The sequence below is a fragment of the Coturnix japonica genome, chromosome W, assembly GCF_054131305.1.
Source record: "Coturnix japonica strain WE chromosome W, WE-NBRP24, whole genome shotgun sequence".
Lineage (NCBI taxonomy): Eukaryota > Metazoa > Chordata > Aves > Galliformes > Phasianidae > Coturnix > Coturnix japonica.
This window is the reverse complement of record NC_140701.1, coordinates 6,779,715-6,792,806: the sequence shown is the minus strand read 5'-3', so window position 1 is coordinate 6,792,806 and position 13,092 is coordinate 6,779,715. Positions and strand designations below refer to the sequence as shown.

At 48.8% G+C, this 13,092-nt stretch overlaps 2 protein-coding genes across 2 annotated transcripts in view; both read left to right on the top strand.

Moving 5' to 3' along the window:
- The window catches only part of LOC146754426 (uncharacterized), a 599,901-nt gene that overhangs the window by 169,488 nt on the left and 417,321 nt on the right, over positions 1-13,092 (top strand). The gene's annotated exons all lie outside the window — the stretch shown is intronic.
- Positions 3,036-3,986, top strand: LOC146754445 (olfactory receptor 14C36-like). The gene has a single exon (XM_085527462.1). The coding sequence runs from the start codon at positions 3,036-3,038 to the stop codon at positions 3,984-3,986; it is 951 nt and encodes a 316-aa protein (XP_085383588.1).

Here is a 13,092-nt window from a genome sequence, read left to right as displayed (position 1 = left end):
TCCACCCTCAGTGGAGGCAACAGCACCTCCTCATCTGGTCTCATCAGCAAACTTGCTCAGAACATCTTCTAGTCCTGCATTCAAGTCATCTGCATAAACATGAAAGGAAAGTGGCCCCCAAATGGAACCCTGGGGACCCCGACAGTGACCATCTACCAGCCCAATGGAACCCACTGACTATAATCCTTTGGGACTGACCTACTGGCCGACTGCTCACCCACCACATTGTGTTTCTGTCTAGCCATATGCAGAACATTCTGTTCAGAAGGTTGTGAGAAACAGTGTCAAAATCTCCACTGAAATCCTCAAGGATTACATCAACTGGCTTCCCTTGCTCAACTAAACGGATAACTGTGTCACAGAATGAGCTTAAATTAAACAGGACCTTCGCCTCACAAACTTGTGTTGGCTGCGACCAATGACAGAATTGTCCTTCAGCTGTTTTTCCATAACTCCCACCATCATTTTCTCCATAATTTTACCAGGCTCTGGACTGACAGGTCCATAATTGCCCATGTCATCTTTCTTGCTCTTCCTTACAACGAGACAACATTTGCCAGCTTCCTGTCAGCTGGTATGACCCTAGACTTCTTTAGATGCAATTGAAATGAGAGCCCAGAGCACACTAAGGTGTCATCATTGAAAGAAAATAGATGTGCCATAGCTTTGCAATGCCTTTAACTCCAGAGTATGCCACAAATGGAGCAGAGGGAAAGATTTGCCTCTTCTGTAGTGAACTCATTCATTTGGTAAGCAGAATAACACTACCTGATACATGGGGACTGTGTCTCCACTCTTCTCTGCTCAGCTCACAGGGCAGCGGTGCAGGGTGTTGCTCTCATGTCAGTGCAGGTAAACTCACTTTAACCCTTTTTCCTCTGTAAATGCTTCCTCTATTTGTATGCTCAGATACACTTCCACATTCCCTCAAGTACACTTTCATATATAATTAACAATTACAATTTCGTATACCATCAAAACAGTTTGTCAAACAGTACAGTTCTTCAGTTCACATAATCTCCCTTAATACAGTCTGTATTCTTCAGTTATAAACACTGTGCCACAGAACCAGCACTGACTGAACCACCTCCCTCACACACTTCCTCACAAGCAGTACATAGTATTACATAAATGGGTTGACACTCATTGGTGGTGGAATGTACACCTCTCCTCAGGACAATCTTACTAATCTACAGAATACAAACTCCCGTCTTCTTACATACAAGCAGAAAGTACTTATGAGTGGACAGACAACACAGTCTTTCACTTCATCCGTGTCTGGCCATTTCCCTCACAGGAGGAAGGAAGCATGGATCGGGACTCAGCACTCACCCTGCAGCTGTTCTGTGTCTCACTCACACCACACTCACTCTGACATTTAGATTAAAAACCATGGTTTATTCATACTACACAATGCTGACAACGTTTTCTAGCTGGAATCTTAATAACACTCATACTCTGGTTGACCAGTTGCAAACGTTAATGCTTTTCCCGGAGCTGAATCCCATTTCAGCTCCAGGATTTCTGTCAACGGATGAGACTCCTGCACTGCCTCAGCTGGATCACTGCCCAGCACAGGGAAAGTCCAAACCTCCCCGTCCTCGTCTGGGTGCCCTTTGTGCTTCATCAAACTAACTCTGATAGTACTCGTTATATGTCTCCAATCAGTCACTGACCACTGGACATGTGGTGGTTAATTGAGAGAATTTCAAAGCACAGTCATGATGCTGTTGTCTTTCACGAGTTGTTGGCCATGAGTACCCAGGGACACGTCAGGGGAGATGAGTGGGAAGGATAAAAATGACATCATCTGCTGCTTGCTTGTCCTGGCACCTGGGACACAGGGAGCTCATAAAAGTGGGCAGAGATGTAGAGAGATAGCTGTGCCCAGGAGTAGCTCTTGTGCACAGCACAGCCTGAAGTTAACAGAAGGAGAGGAAAGAAATTGGAGAGAGCTTACAGGATGTGTATGGTGTGAGTGGGCTGTGAGATCGATGCAGGAACATTGCTCACAGAGCATGACATGGTAAGTCTCTCTGCAGACCGTGAGCTGCTTTTCATAGAGCACTAACAATCTGGGACACCCCATAGCAGATCCGGCTGCAGGTACTGCATGTTTCTTTACTGTGTTAAAAGCCTTCTGCTCCAGCTCTGGGCTTCCCTGCTGCAGTGTCAGAGCACAGCCCTGAGGGCTGCATGTCCCAGCACAGCTGCAGGCTGTGCAGCCGGGGCTGCAGGCGGGTGCCCAGGGCTGTCCTGCAGAGCAGGGTCCCTGCTGTGCCCCAGGGGCTGTGTGCCGGGTATGGGACTCTGCCGCCTGCCAGGCTCAGCACTCAGCCTGCCCGGGGAGCTGCCCAGGGCGCTGCGGGGAGATGGGTGGGGGGAAGGAGCCCCCCGGCAGGGCTTTAACTGCCACAGCTGCTGCCTGGGGCAGGGGATCACAGCTCCACTGCACAACTGAATGTTTCTGAGGGCACTTTGCAAGAGGAGAGCCAAGGCAGGGGGTTTCCATTTCCTGTTCTGAGGCAAAGAGGTTTGGAGTCAGAAATCTAAAAGGGGCAATAAGAGTTCTGAGAATTTTTCGTCAATCAATTGCTTGTTTTGTGAACAGTCACACATGATGTGCTTTCAGTCTCCCCTTTCTCAAAGGATGTAATTATGATCATTTTCTGTAGGCATGAATAATTCACTTATCCTACAAACATGCAGCATTTTCTAACTGAAACTGAATGTCACAGAAGCTGGGGTAGGGGGCTCTAAGAGCACTTGGGGTAAAGATATGAGACTTGAAACAGATGAAAATATCCAGGGAGAAGGGATAAGAAAAGAAGTGGAAGGTTACAGCTCCAAATGCTGCATCTGATTTAGGAATGCTGAACAACATGAAATTAAATGCAAGTAATGTTGCTAAATGTACACTATTGTAGGAGAATGAAAATATTTTATGTTATAGCAGGAGGAGTGTCTCTGAGAATGGTCTGGACTTGTCATTACCTTCTGCACTCTGAGCAGGACTCCAAGCACAACAACAGCAGATGCCCAACAGCAGCTCCATCAGCGAGTTCCTCCTGCTGCCGTTGGCAGACACGCGGCAGCTGCAGCTCCTGCACTTCTGGCTCTTCCTGGGCATCTACCTGGCTGCCCTCCTGGGCAACGGCCTCATCAGCACAGCCGTAGCCTGCGACCGCCGCCTGCACACCCCCATGTACTTCTTCCTCCTCAACCTGGCCCTCCTCGACCTGGGCTGCATCTCCACCACTCTCCCCAAAGCCATGGCCAACGCGCTCTGGGACACCAGGGCCATCTCCTACACAGGATGTGCTGCACAGCTCTTTTTCTTTATTTTCTTCATCTCAGCAGAGTTTTCCCTTCTCACCATCATGTCCTATGACCGCTACATTGCCATCTGCAAGCCCCTGCACTATGGGACCCTCCTGGACAGCAGAGCTTGTGCCACCATGGCAGCAGCTGCCTGGGGCACTGGGGTTCTCAATTCCCTGCTGCACACTGCCAGCACGTTTTCACTGCCTCTCTGCCAAGGCAATGTTGTGAACCAGTTTTTCTGTGAAATCCCCAAGATCCTCAAACTCTCCTGCTCTGGCTCCTACCTCAGGGAAGTTGTGTTTATCATTTTTAGTGTCAGTTTAGGCTTTGGGTGCTTTGTTTTCATAGTTGTGTCCTACGTGCAGATCTTCCTTGCTGTGCTGAGGATGCCCTCTGAGCAGGGACGGCACAAAGCCTTCTCCACATGCCTTCCTCACCTGGCCGTGGTCACCCTGTTTGTCAGCACTGTCCTTTATGCCTACCTGAAGCCCCACTCCATCTCCTCTCCATCTATGGACCTGATGGTGGCAGTTCTGTACTCAGTGGTGCCTCCAGCATTGAACCCCCTCATCTACAGCATGAGGAACAAGGAGGTCAAGGATGCAGTGAGGAAAGTGATTATTAAATGTGTTTCACAAGCAGTGAACTGCACGTCTCTTTGAATTCATGACTTGTATTGAGCTTTTTACTGAATCAAACTCTCCTTTTTGTATGTTTTGTGCAATTTTATAAGTGTAATTTATTAAATCTTATTCATTTTTTTTTAATACTGTAATGTTTTTCACTAAAACCTTAGGATTGAAATCAATTCCTTTTCAGCTTGCACCTTTGTAATGTAGCCACACTGTACATTATGAACTAGCCTCTCCGTGAACCTTAACAAAATAAAGAACATGCAGTGACTCTGTCTGTCCTGCATCTTCTGAGACATTTCTGGAGCTGTTGGGGTCAGATGTTCTCAGAAACTTACAGTCCAGCAGGAAGCACACAGCTGTTCATCAGATTGTGCAGTGACTACAGCCTGCAGCAGCTTATAGACCATCCCTGGGCTCCTGGCTGGCATCTGTGCTTTCAGGCTCACATCTGTCAGTGCCTCTGTGTTGTGGGTTTATGATTTCTGTTGTCTGTATTCCACATAGAACATCATACAGACCAGTGGAAGTTAAAGAGTTCATGTTCTCATTCCGTGTTACCACCATTTTCGGCATTTTGGGTTCCCATAGTCAGGGAGGAAGGGGGGGGATCATCCCCAGAGGACTTGGCGTTAAAAGGAAGCGGGATGAGACTCCGGACTAGACCCCAGCTGCTCTCTGCCTGTGGCCTTCTCAGCTCCCCACAGAGAAAAACACGTGCTGCTCTCGCACTATCATGGTTTGACTCCTACTTTGGGTACTCTTCTCTCTCTCATTTTGTTTGATTTTTCTGCTCTCCTGAAGGCTGGGATGATCATGGCTGGAAGGCAGAAGGTGAACTGGAGCCTGCAGGGACAAGAGAAATGGCAGGGAAGCTGTGAGGGAACACAGCAGTCAATGTGCCAGCCCAGCCCTCCCCAGCCCTTCTGCAGGGGGGTGGCACAGCAGGCCCTGCACAGGAAGACAATGAGCAGCAACACTGATAACACTCTGGCTAATGCGGATTACAAATGCAGATGTTGCCCGCGGGGTCCCCAAGGGGAAACTGGGAGCTGCTGGGGCGGGGGGTGGGCAGGGGACTGAAAATTCCCCCCTTGGAGACTTCACATTAAGACACTCAAAAGGAGGCATCGGGGAGTTTAAACCTACAATACAGTCCATGTATGTAGAGCTGCGGAGTGAGGTCATCTCATGTCTCCCGTGGCCCAGAGCAAGTAAAGCAGTCCCAGCTGCACTCTGAAACAGAGAGCCAACCGGGCAGCAGAGAATGCTAACCTCTACTCCCTTCCTTTCTGTCCCAGCTGCAACCCCTTCCTGTGCCCCTCGGAACCCAACCCAGGCTGCAACACGCCTGGGAACCGCTGCTCCCCTGGTTGCAGCCCGTCTGGCCCAGTAAACCTGCTGCACTGGGCAGGAGCTGGAGCCGGGACCAAGGTCCCGCCTGGGGTATGGCAGTGCCAGGCAGTGTACTTGGGGATGACCCTACGTACCCAGTGCAATACATTCCAAATAGCCACAGACATCAACTGACTGCCATACTTTTCTCACCAGACATCGATATAAATGGACTGCTTGGTGGTTCTGTGCTATGGCTGTCTTCTCGCCACAAGCTGCACATCTCTCCACTGAATGGTAGCACCACTCATGAGAAAAGTTGTCTTGGAGAATCATGTAGCACTGGAAAAATGGACAGCTATCCAGGAGGGTACCTGTGCCATCATCAGCAGTGATTGTTGTGAATACATTCCTGACATTTACAACATGGAATTCCTATGATGACACGGATGGAAACCCAAATTGTTCCAATCAGCCCACTAAGGACAAACAATCGGACCATGTCTCAGTTCTCCAGTAGTGGCTGTGGCTGCCCTGGTTCAGCCCAACCTACATTGCTCTCATTACATACATTGCTCTCATCTACATACCCCTCATTAGAGGTGCTGAGGTGCTGTAAGGCATGCCTGACTCAGAAAGGGCAGAGCTGTTCTGAGGAGCTTTGCAGTTTCCTACAGCTGTTGTGAAATATAAAAGGATGAAAATGAATTTAGTTGTGAGAAAGGAAAGCTATTGCTTGTGGGGGGCTTCAGGTAGGCATAAAGGACAGTGCTGATAAACAGGGAGACCACAGCCAGATGAGGGAGGCAAGTGGAGAAGGCTCTGTGCTGTCCCTGCTCAGAGGGACCACTGCCCAGGAGGTTACTGTTATAGATTCTCATGACAAAACCAGACAAAGTCCAGTGTGATACATAAAGGGAGAGCTTTATTTAATTAAGCAAGGCAGTAAAGTGAGCAAAACACCGTGCACCGGCACGGTCTGCCCGGCTCCCGAGCGACTGCAGTGCTCCGCGGCGGACGCTAGATGTCGCTGCCGGGGCGGCTCGGCTAAGCCGGCGAGATCTTCCCGGCCGTGGTTAAGACCTCCTGCAGTGGGGCCTTCACGTTTGCTAGGCTCAGCTAAGGCTGCTGTGCTAGGAATGCCATTTGTAGGAAACGGAAAGCAAGCAAAGCCAGCAGCAGCTTGCCTCATGTGGGGTTCTCCAAAGGCTGCCTGACCCCCCCAGCAAGCTGGAAGGAGATGGGGAGCACAGTATGGATGAGTGCTGCTTCCTCCATCCCAGGGAGCGAGAGCCTGGTCTTCTGCGGGAGAGGTACAGCAGGGCCCTGTGGCTTCCAGGAACACACAGCTCCGAAGGATAACGCGTGGGGAGTGAACAAGAAGCTGGGGGATGTGGGGATCCCCAGCAATTGGCTACCACAGCCCAGCCAAGAGCTGGGCTGATTTACTTTGCAAGTGTGTCCGATGAGTTCCAGCCCTGTGGCACTGGCCATGTGCCACCTCCTGCCTTTTAGGCTCCCCCAAAAAGCATGCTCACCACTTTGCTTCTTGATCTCCCATCTCCAGACTCTCAAAAGCCCTGAGCGGGGTTTCCCCGAAAATAAAATGAAATAAAACCATGCAGGTTTTCCAGTTTTGCTGAAAAATCATTTTAAGTGCTGATCTCCCCCCCCCCCCCCCCACAAGGTTCTGTTGCATGCCACGTTGAGCTGTGCCCAGAGCAGAAAACTCTGTTTTTCCCTCCCTTCTCTCCCGCTTTCCCACTTTCCCTCTGCTCTGGGGAAATAGCTCATGTTGCAGACATGAGAAGTCTGCACAGAGAAGAAGAATGACACACACAGTATCACAGTCTCGTGCAGGTTGGAAGGGACCTTAGAGATCATCGAGTCCAACCCCCGGGATTCGAGCCCCTGTGTAGCAGAGCGGCACTTCTACCACTTGTGCCACAGGGGGATTCGAACCCGGGCCTCCGGTGTTGCAACGTGGCATTCCTACCACGTCATGGTTGGAGAGGGAAATACGTCATGGAAGTGACACACTCTCTCTCTCTCTCACTGCCTGGCAACAGGTGTGGGAGTGCTTCCAAGCTGTGTTGACTTCAATTTCAAAGTAGGCTTCTTGGTCTTTGGAAACCTCTCTCTCTTTTATTTTACTTGATTTATTAGCCTCAATTTCAGTTAGATTGTATTATACTGTGTTATCTTGCATTCTGATATCATAGTAAAGTAAGTTTTCCTCCTTAGATAATTGCCACTGCTCTGTTTTATTTCCTTGAGCCCAGCTCCCATTTCCCTACTCCTTATCCCTTTTCCCATCACATTTTTGGGGGCCAGGGGCCCACAGGCCTACTGCACCCCTGTCATGGACATAGGTTGATCTAGATCTCTGTGACAAACTGAAACATGCTGGGACCGCTCCCATGACTGGAGTACTGAGATAGATAGCTATTGTAAGGACAGACGAGGAAGGAAGGGTGGTGGTGTGGCCCTTTATACCATTTGATGTTGAATGAGTTTGGGGTTGGGAATGATGAAGTCAAGTGTGTGTGGGTAAGGATTAGGGGGAAGGCCTGTAGGGGTGACATCTTGCTGGGGGTCTGTTGTAGACCACCTAATCAGGATGAAGAGATGGATGAGGCCCCCTACCGGGGTGGTGCTCTGCTAGACCTGCTCTTCACTAACAGTGAAGGACTGGTAGGAGATGTGAAGGTTGGGGATTGTCTTGGGCAGAGCAACCATGAAATGGTAGAATTCTCTATTCTTGGAGATGTCAGAAGGGTGACTAGCAAAACTACTATCCTGAACTTCTAGAGGGCAGACTTTAACCTGTCCAGGACACTTGTAGCACGGGTCCCATGGGAGTCACTCCTTAGGGGTAGAAGGGTCCAGGAAGCCTGGATACTCCTCAGGATGGAAATCTTAAAGTCACAAGAACAGGCTGTCCCTGAATGCTGTAAGGTGAGCTGTAGGGGAAGAAGATGGGGGTGGATGAACAGGGAACTGTTGTTGAGACTCCAGAAGAAAAAGTCTGTGTCCTCTGGAAGGAGGGACAGTCTACTTGGGGAGATCACAAGGAAGTTGCTAAGGTATGCAGGGAAGAAGTTAGGAAGTCAAAAGCCCAACCTGAACTTCGATTGGCCACTGCAGTAAAGGAGAATAAGAAATCCTTTTACAGATATGTAAAAGATGTACAGATATTACTATGTAATAGTAAGAGGAGAACCAGGGAAGATGTCCATCCTTTAGTTGATGCAGTGGGGAATGTGACTACTGAGGATAAGGAGAAGGCTGAGGTCCTCAGCACCTTCTTCACATCTGCCTTTAATAGGCAGATCAGTTATCCTCAAGGCACTTTATACCCTGATCTGGAAGTCTGGGATGGAACACAAAATACACCCCCAGTGATTCAGGTGAACAGTTAGAGCCCCGCCTCCATCTGGACTGTCGCAAGTCCATGGAACCAGGTGGGCTCCACCCTTGGGTACTGGGGGAGCTGGCAGGGGTGATTGCTGAGCTACTCTCTGCCATCTACCAGCATTCCTGGTTATCTGGATAGGTCTCAGAGGATTGGAGGCTTGCTGATGTGACTCCCATCTACAAGAAGGGCCGTAAGGAGTATCCAGGGAACTACAGGCCTGTCAGCTGAACCTGGTACCGGGGAAAGTTATGGAACATATCATCTTGGGTGAGATCATACAGCTTCTGTGTGGCATCTAGAGGATAAAGCAAAGCAAGCATGGGTTTGAGAAAGGCATGTTGTGCTTGACCAACCTCATTTCCTTCTATGACTGGATGACCAGACTGGTCCATGAGGGAAAGGCTGTTGATGAAGTCTACCTAGACTTCAGCAAAGCCTTTGGCACTGTCTCTCACAGTATTCTCCCAGGGGAACTGGCTGCCAGTGGCCTGGACAGGTATACCCTTCTTTGGGTAAGGAACTGGCTAGAGGGTCATGCCCAGCAGGTAGCGGTTAATGGAGTTAAGTTCAGCTAGTGACCCATTACAAGTGGTGTCCCCCGGGGGTTAGGTACTGGGGCCCATCTTGTTTAATATCTTTATTGATGGCCTAGATGAGGGGATTTAGTGTACCCTCAGTAAGTTTGCAGATGACACCAAGTTGGAGGTGGTGTCGATCTGCCTGAAGGTAGGAAGGCCCTTCAGAGGAATCTGGATAGGCTGGATCGCTGGGCTGAGGTGAATGGGATGAGGTGCAACAAGACTAAATGCTATGTCCTGCATTTTGGCCACAATAACCCCATGCAGCACTATCAGCTTGGGGTTGAGTGGCTGGATGACTGTGAAGAGGAAAGGGACCTGGGGGTGTTGCTTGATGCTCAGCTGAACATGAGCCAGCAATGTGCCCAGGTGGCCAAGAAGGCCAACAGCATCCTGGCCTGTATAAGAAATAGTATGGCCAGCAGGAGCAGAGAGGTGATCATCCCTCTGTACTCAGCTCTGGTGTGGCTGCATCTTGAGTACTGTGTTCAGTTTTGCCCTCCTCACTACAAGAAAGACATTGAGGCCCTGGAATGTGTCCAGAGAAGGGCAACAAAACTTGTGAGGGTTTGGAGCACAAGTCTTATGAGGAGCAGCTCAGGGTGCTGGGATTGTTTAGCCTGGAGAAGAGGAGGCTCAGGGGAGACCTCATTGCACTTTACAACTTCCTGAAGGGAGGTTGTGATGAGGAGGGACTTGACCTCTTCTGCCAGGCAACAAACAGGACCCGAGGAAATGGCCACAAGTTGTATCAGATGAGGTTTAGACTGGACATATGAAGGAACTTTTTTTTCTCAGAGAGTGGTCAGGCACTGGAATGGCTGCCCAGGGAGGTGGTGGAGTCACCATCCCTGGCAGTGTTCAAGAAGCGTCTGGGTAGGGAGCTAGGAGATATGGGTTAGTGGTTTTCTGTAGGTATGGTAAAGGGAGGATGGTTGAACTAGATTCCCTTGTAGGTCCTTTCCAACCTTGTGATTCTATGATTCTGTGACATATACTGCCACACTTCAAAAAGTTTACTGTGAAAGTTTTGGGGTTTTTTAGTTAACATAAATCACAGATGGTTTCAGTGATGGACATTTGAGCTCAAAAGAGAATTCTTCAATTGCCACTTTTTTTCTCAGGGTGTTTAGATATGTCCCATGTGAAGTCGTTTCTGCTGGAAGGCAGAAGGGAGGGGCTGCAAAACGGGGCCGATAGCTCTTGGTGGATGACTAAAACTTCTGTTGGATGATAATATGTCCATGAGAACAAGTGCTGAATTTCTCTTGTTCCTTTAATCTGTAATTGCCCACATTTCATTTTCTTCTTCTTCTTTTTTTTTTTTCCTTTTCTTTTTTTTTCCCTATTTTCTAAGCCTCACATTTCCTTTTGGGGAATTATCTGCTATGTTCTCTTTGCTGTAAGGAAGCATGACACAAATCACTGCAGAAACCAGAAATAATTACTCTGAAGTCAAACACAAATTCCATTCAGCTTTTAGCCACCTGTATTCCAAGGCAAACTATTTAATAATATTGGTTTGGCCCCCCCTAGGAAATTACTCGAGATGATTTTAATGAGGTCTCAGTAGATGTGGTTAAAAAGGTGGTGCCTGACAAATGACAGTGATGCAACTCAGCACCTGAGTTTAAGCTTGTTTAAATTGTCTCCACTGTGCATTATTAGAGTTTCAAGGTTTCTCTCCTTGAAGTTAGCAGCTCTCCAGTTAGGCACCCAGGCTTGACTATGGCTCTAATGTAGGGGACAGCAAGAGACTGCCCCAAAGGAAATATGGCCTATGAGAACCGGAAAGATATCTACAGTGCTTTAGTTAGATCCCAAGAAAAGTGAAAGTACTCTTGTCTAATCAGTGCAATTTGTAAATCATGGGTCAAGCAGAGCTAGCTGCATGTTGGTGGCTGGTTCTAATGCTGTTTAGAGTGGGCTGATTTCAAACAGCTTTTAACTCTCCCAGTCTCAGAAATGGTTCTTAGTGAAAATAAGGCCAATTGAGAGCACACCTGGTCCTCCCCCCAGCTGCCCTGGGGCTCCCGTTCTGCAGAACTCTCATGGCCATTCCTTCTTCCCAGACCCTGTATGGTCATTGTTGGAGAGAGTGACACTGAACATGAATAAGATGCACACTAATGATTTTCGGCTGTACTACAGATAAGCAGCAGCAGGTGTATGGGAGATCCACCACACACATATCTCCAGGTTGCTCTGAGGTGAGGAAAACTACTTGGGAAATTGGAATTTGACTTGAGTCTGAATAATGCCTTCTCTCCAGGCAACATATGATGTGCAGGCATTTGGACTTAAGACCTCATCCTTTTTCCTGAACAATATTTCAGCGTTGCTGCAATGACTGCACATGTACCGAACATTTCAGTCTCTGGTGTATGCAGAGGCAAGAAGTCTAGCCTTATAAACACACAATTCACTAGGCCTTGGTATGCATGTGGTTAATAAAACTGATTAAAATATTTGCATGACACAACACAGCTGAGGAAGCATTTGGTTACTGATGACATTCACAAGAGTTTAAAGGCTATGTTTGCACGTGGTAGATGGGAGTGGTGTGTGTGTAGCTCATTATGACCTTGGGACTTAGTGGTACCTTATCTGCAAACCTGGATATTTGCAGTCTTGTGCGAACAACATGGCAAGTAAGCTTTGCTTCTGCTGGTGGGTGAGGCTTTCTCATCCTCTGGCTAAAAGTAGCTAGTAGGGTCTTCCTTTGATTGACTTGGTGGAGGTCCACAACTTGCAGCCTAAGGCGTCAGCAAACTTAGACACTTTTGCTGAGCAAGACACATTAAGTTCTGTATAAGTATTATACAATATAATGCTTTTGTAAGCTTTGATTTGTAGCTCACTTTGAATGCTAAACAACTGAAGTCCTATTGGGCTATAGGCAAATACACTTGGGGAATGTACTTCATCAATTGTGGAGGCTGAGTTATTAGCACTGGGTTGTTAAGAGCAGGCCTGGGAGTTGGCATACCAGTAAGCAAACAGCCCCCACACAGAGTGGAGGCCCAATCATGATTCTACAGACTTGCAGGATGTCTGTCACTTGTTCTTGGGACTGCTGTCAGTTTACATGGGCCTTATGGCTGTGGTGATGAGCTAGCTACATAGAAATTTTGGCCCTAGTACAGGCAGAGCTGATGGCAGGAGTCAATGCCCAGCCAGGTGTGCCTGACCCAGCCCAGCTGGGCAGGGATAACAAGGTAACCCACGGGGCCATTGGCTTAGGCTGCAGCTATCTTACACTGCTGGAGGTTGTTCCAGCCTTGTCTCTGTGCCTCTGCTGGATCCAGAGCTCAAGATGGACGAGCAGAACCTCTGTGGGAGTTGTGTTTTAATCCAGCAGCTGCTTGAGCAACATATGCTCATCTGCTCACTCCCCACTCTTCCTAGTGATCACTGATCAAGAGAGGGTGTCACTGGTCATCAGGGGGCTTCATTGGTCATCAGGAGATTTGAGGTGTCCATGGGAGGGGGTGAGCAGACCTTGTTCTGGGAGATGGGGCACCGACGCAAGAGGACTAAAGCAGACCCAAAGGAGGGACAAGTGGCTCCAGAAAGACTGGGGGTAAAAGGAGGGTGATGTAGTCACGCTGTGTCCATGGATCAAAGTGTAACGAGTTTGGGAGGAATTGTATGGAGGAGCTGAGAGAGAGCAGAGGGAGGGTACTGGGGCTGCTTGGCAGCATGAGGATCTTCATCCTTTAGGACTTTGAGGCAGATGATGAGAGAGGGTGGCGAAGCCCACAGGGGTGCAGGACATGGTGCGCATGGCATGGAGCTGGGGAAG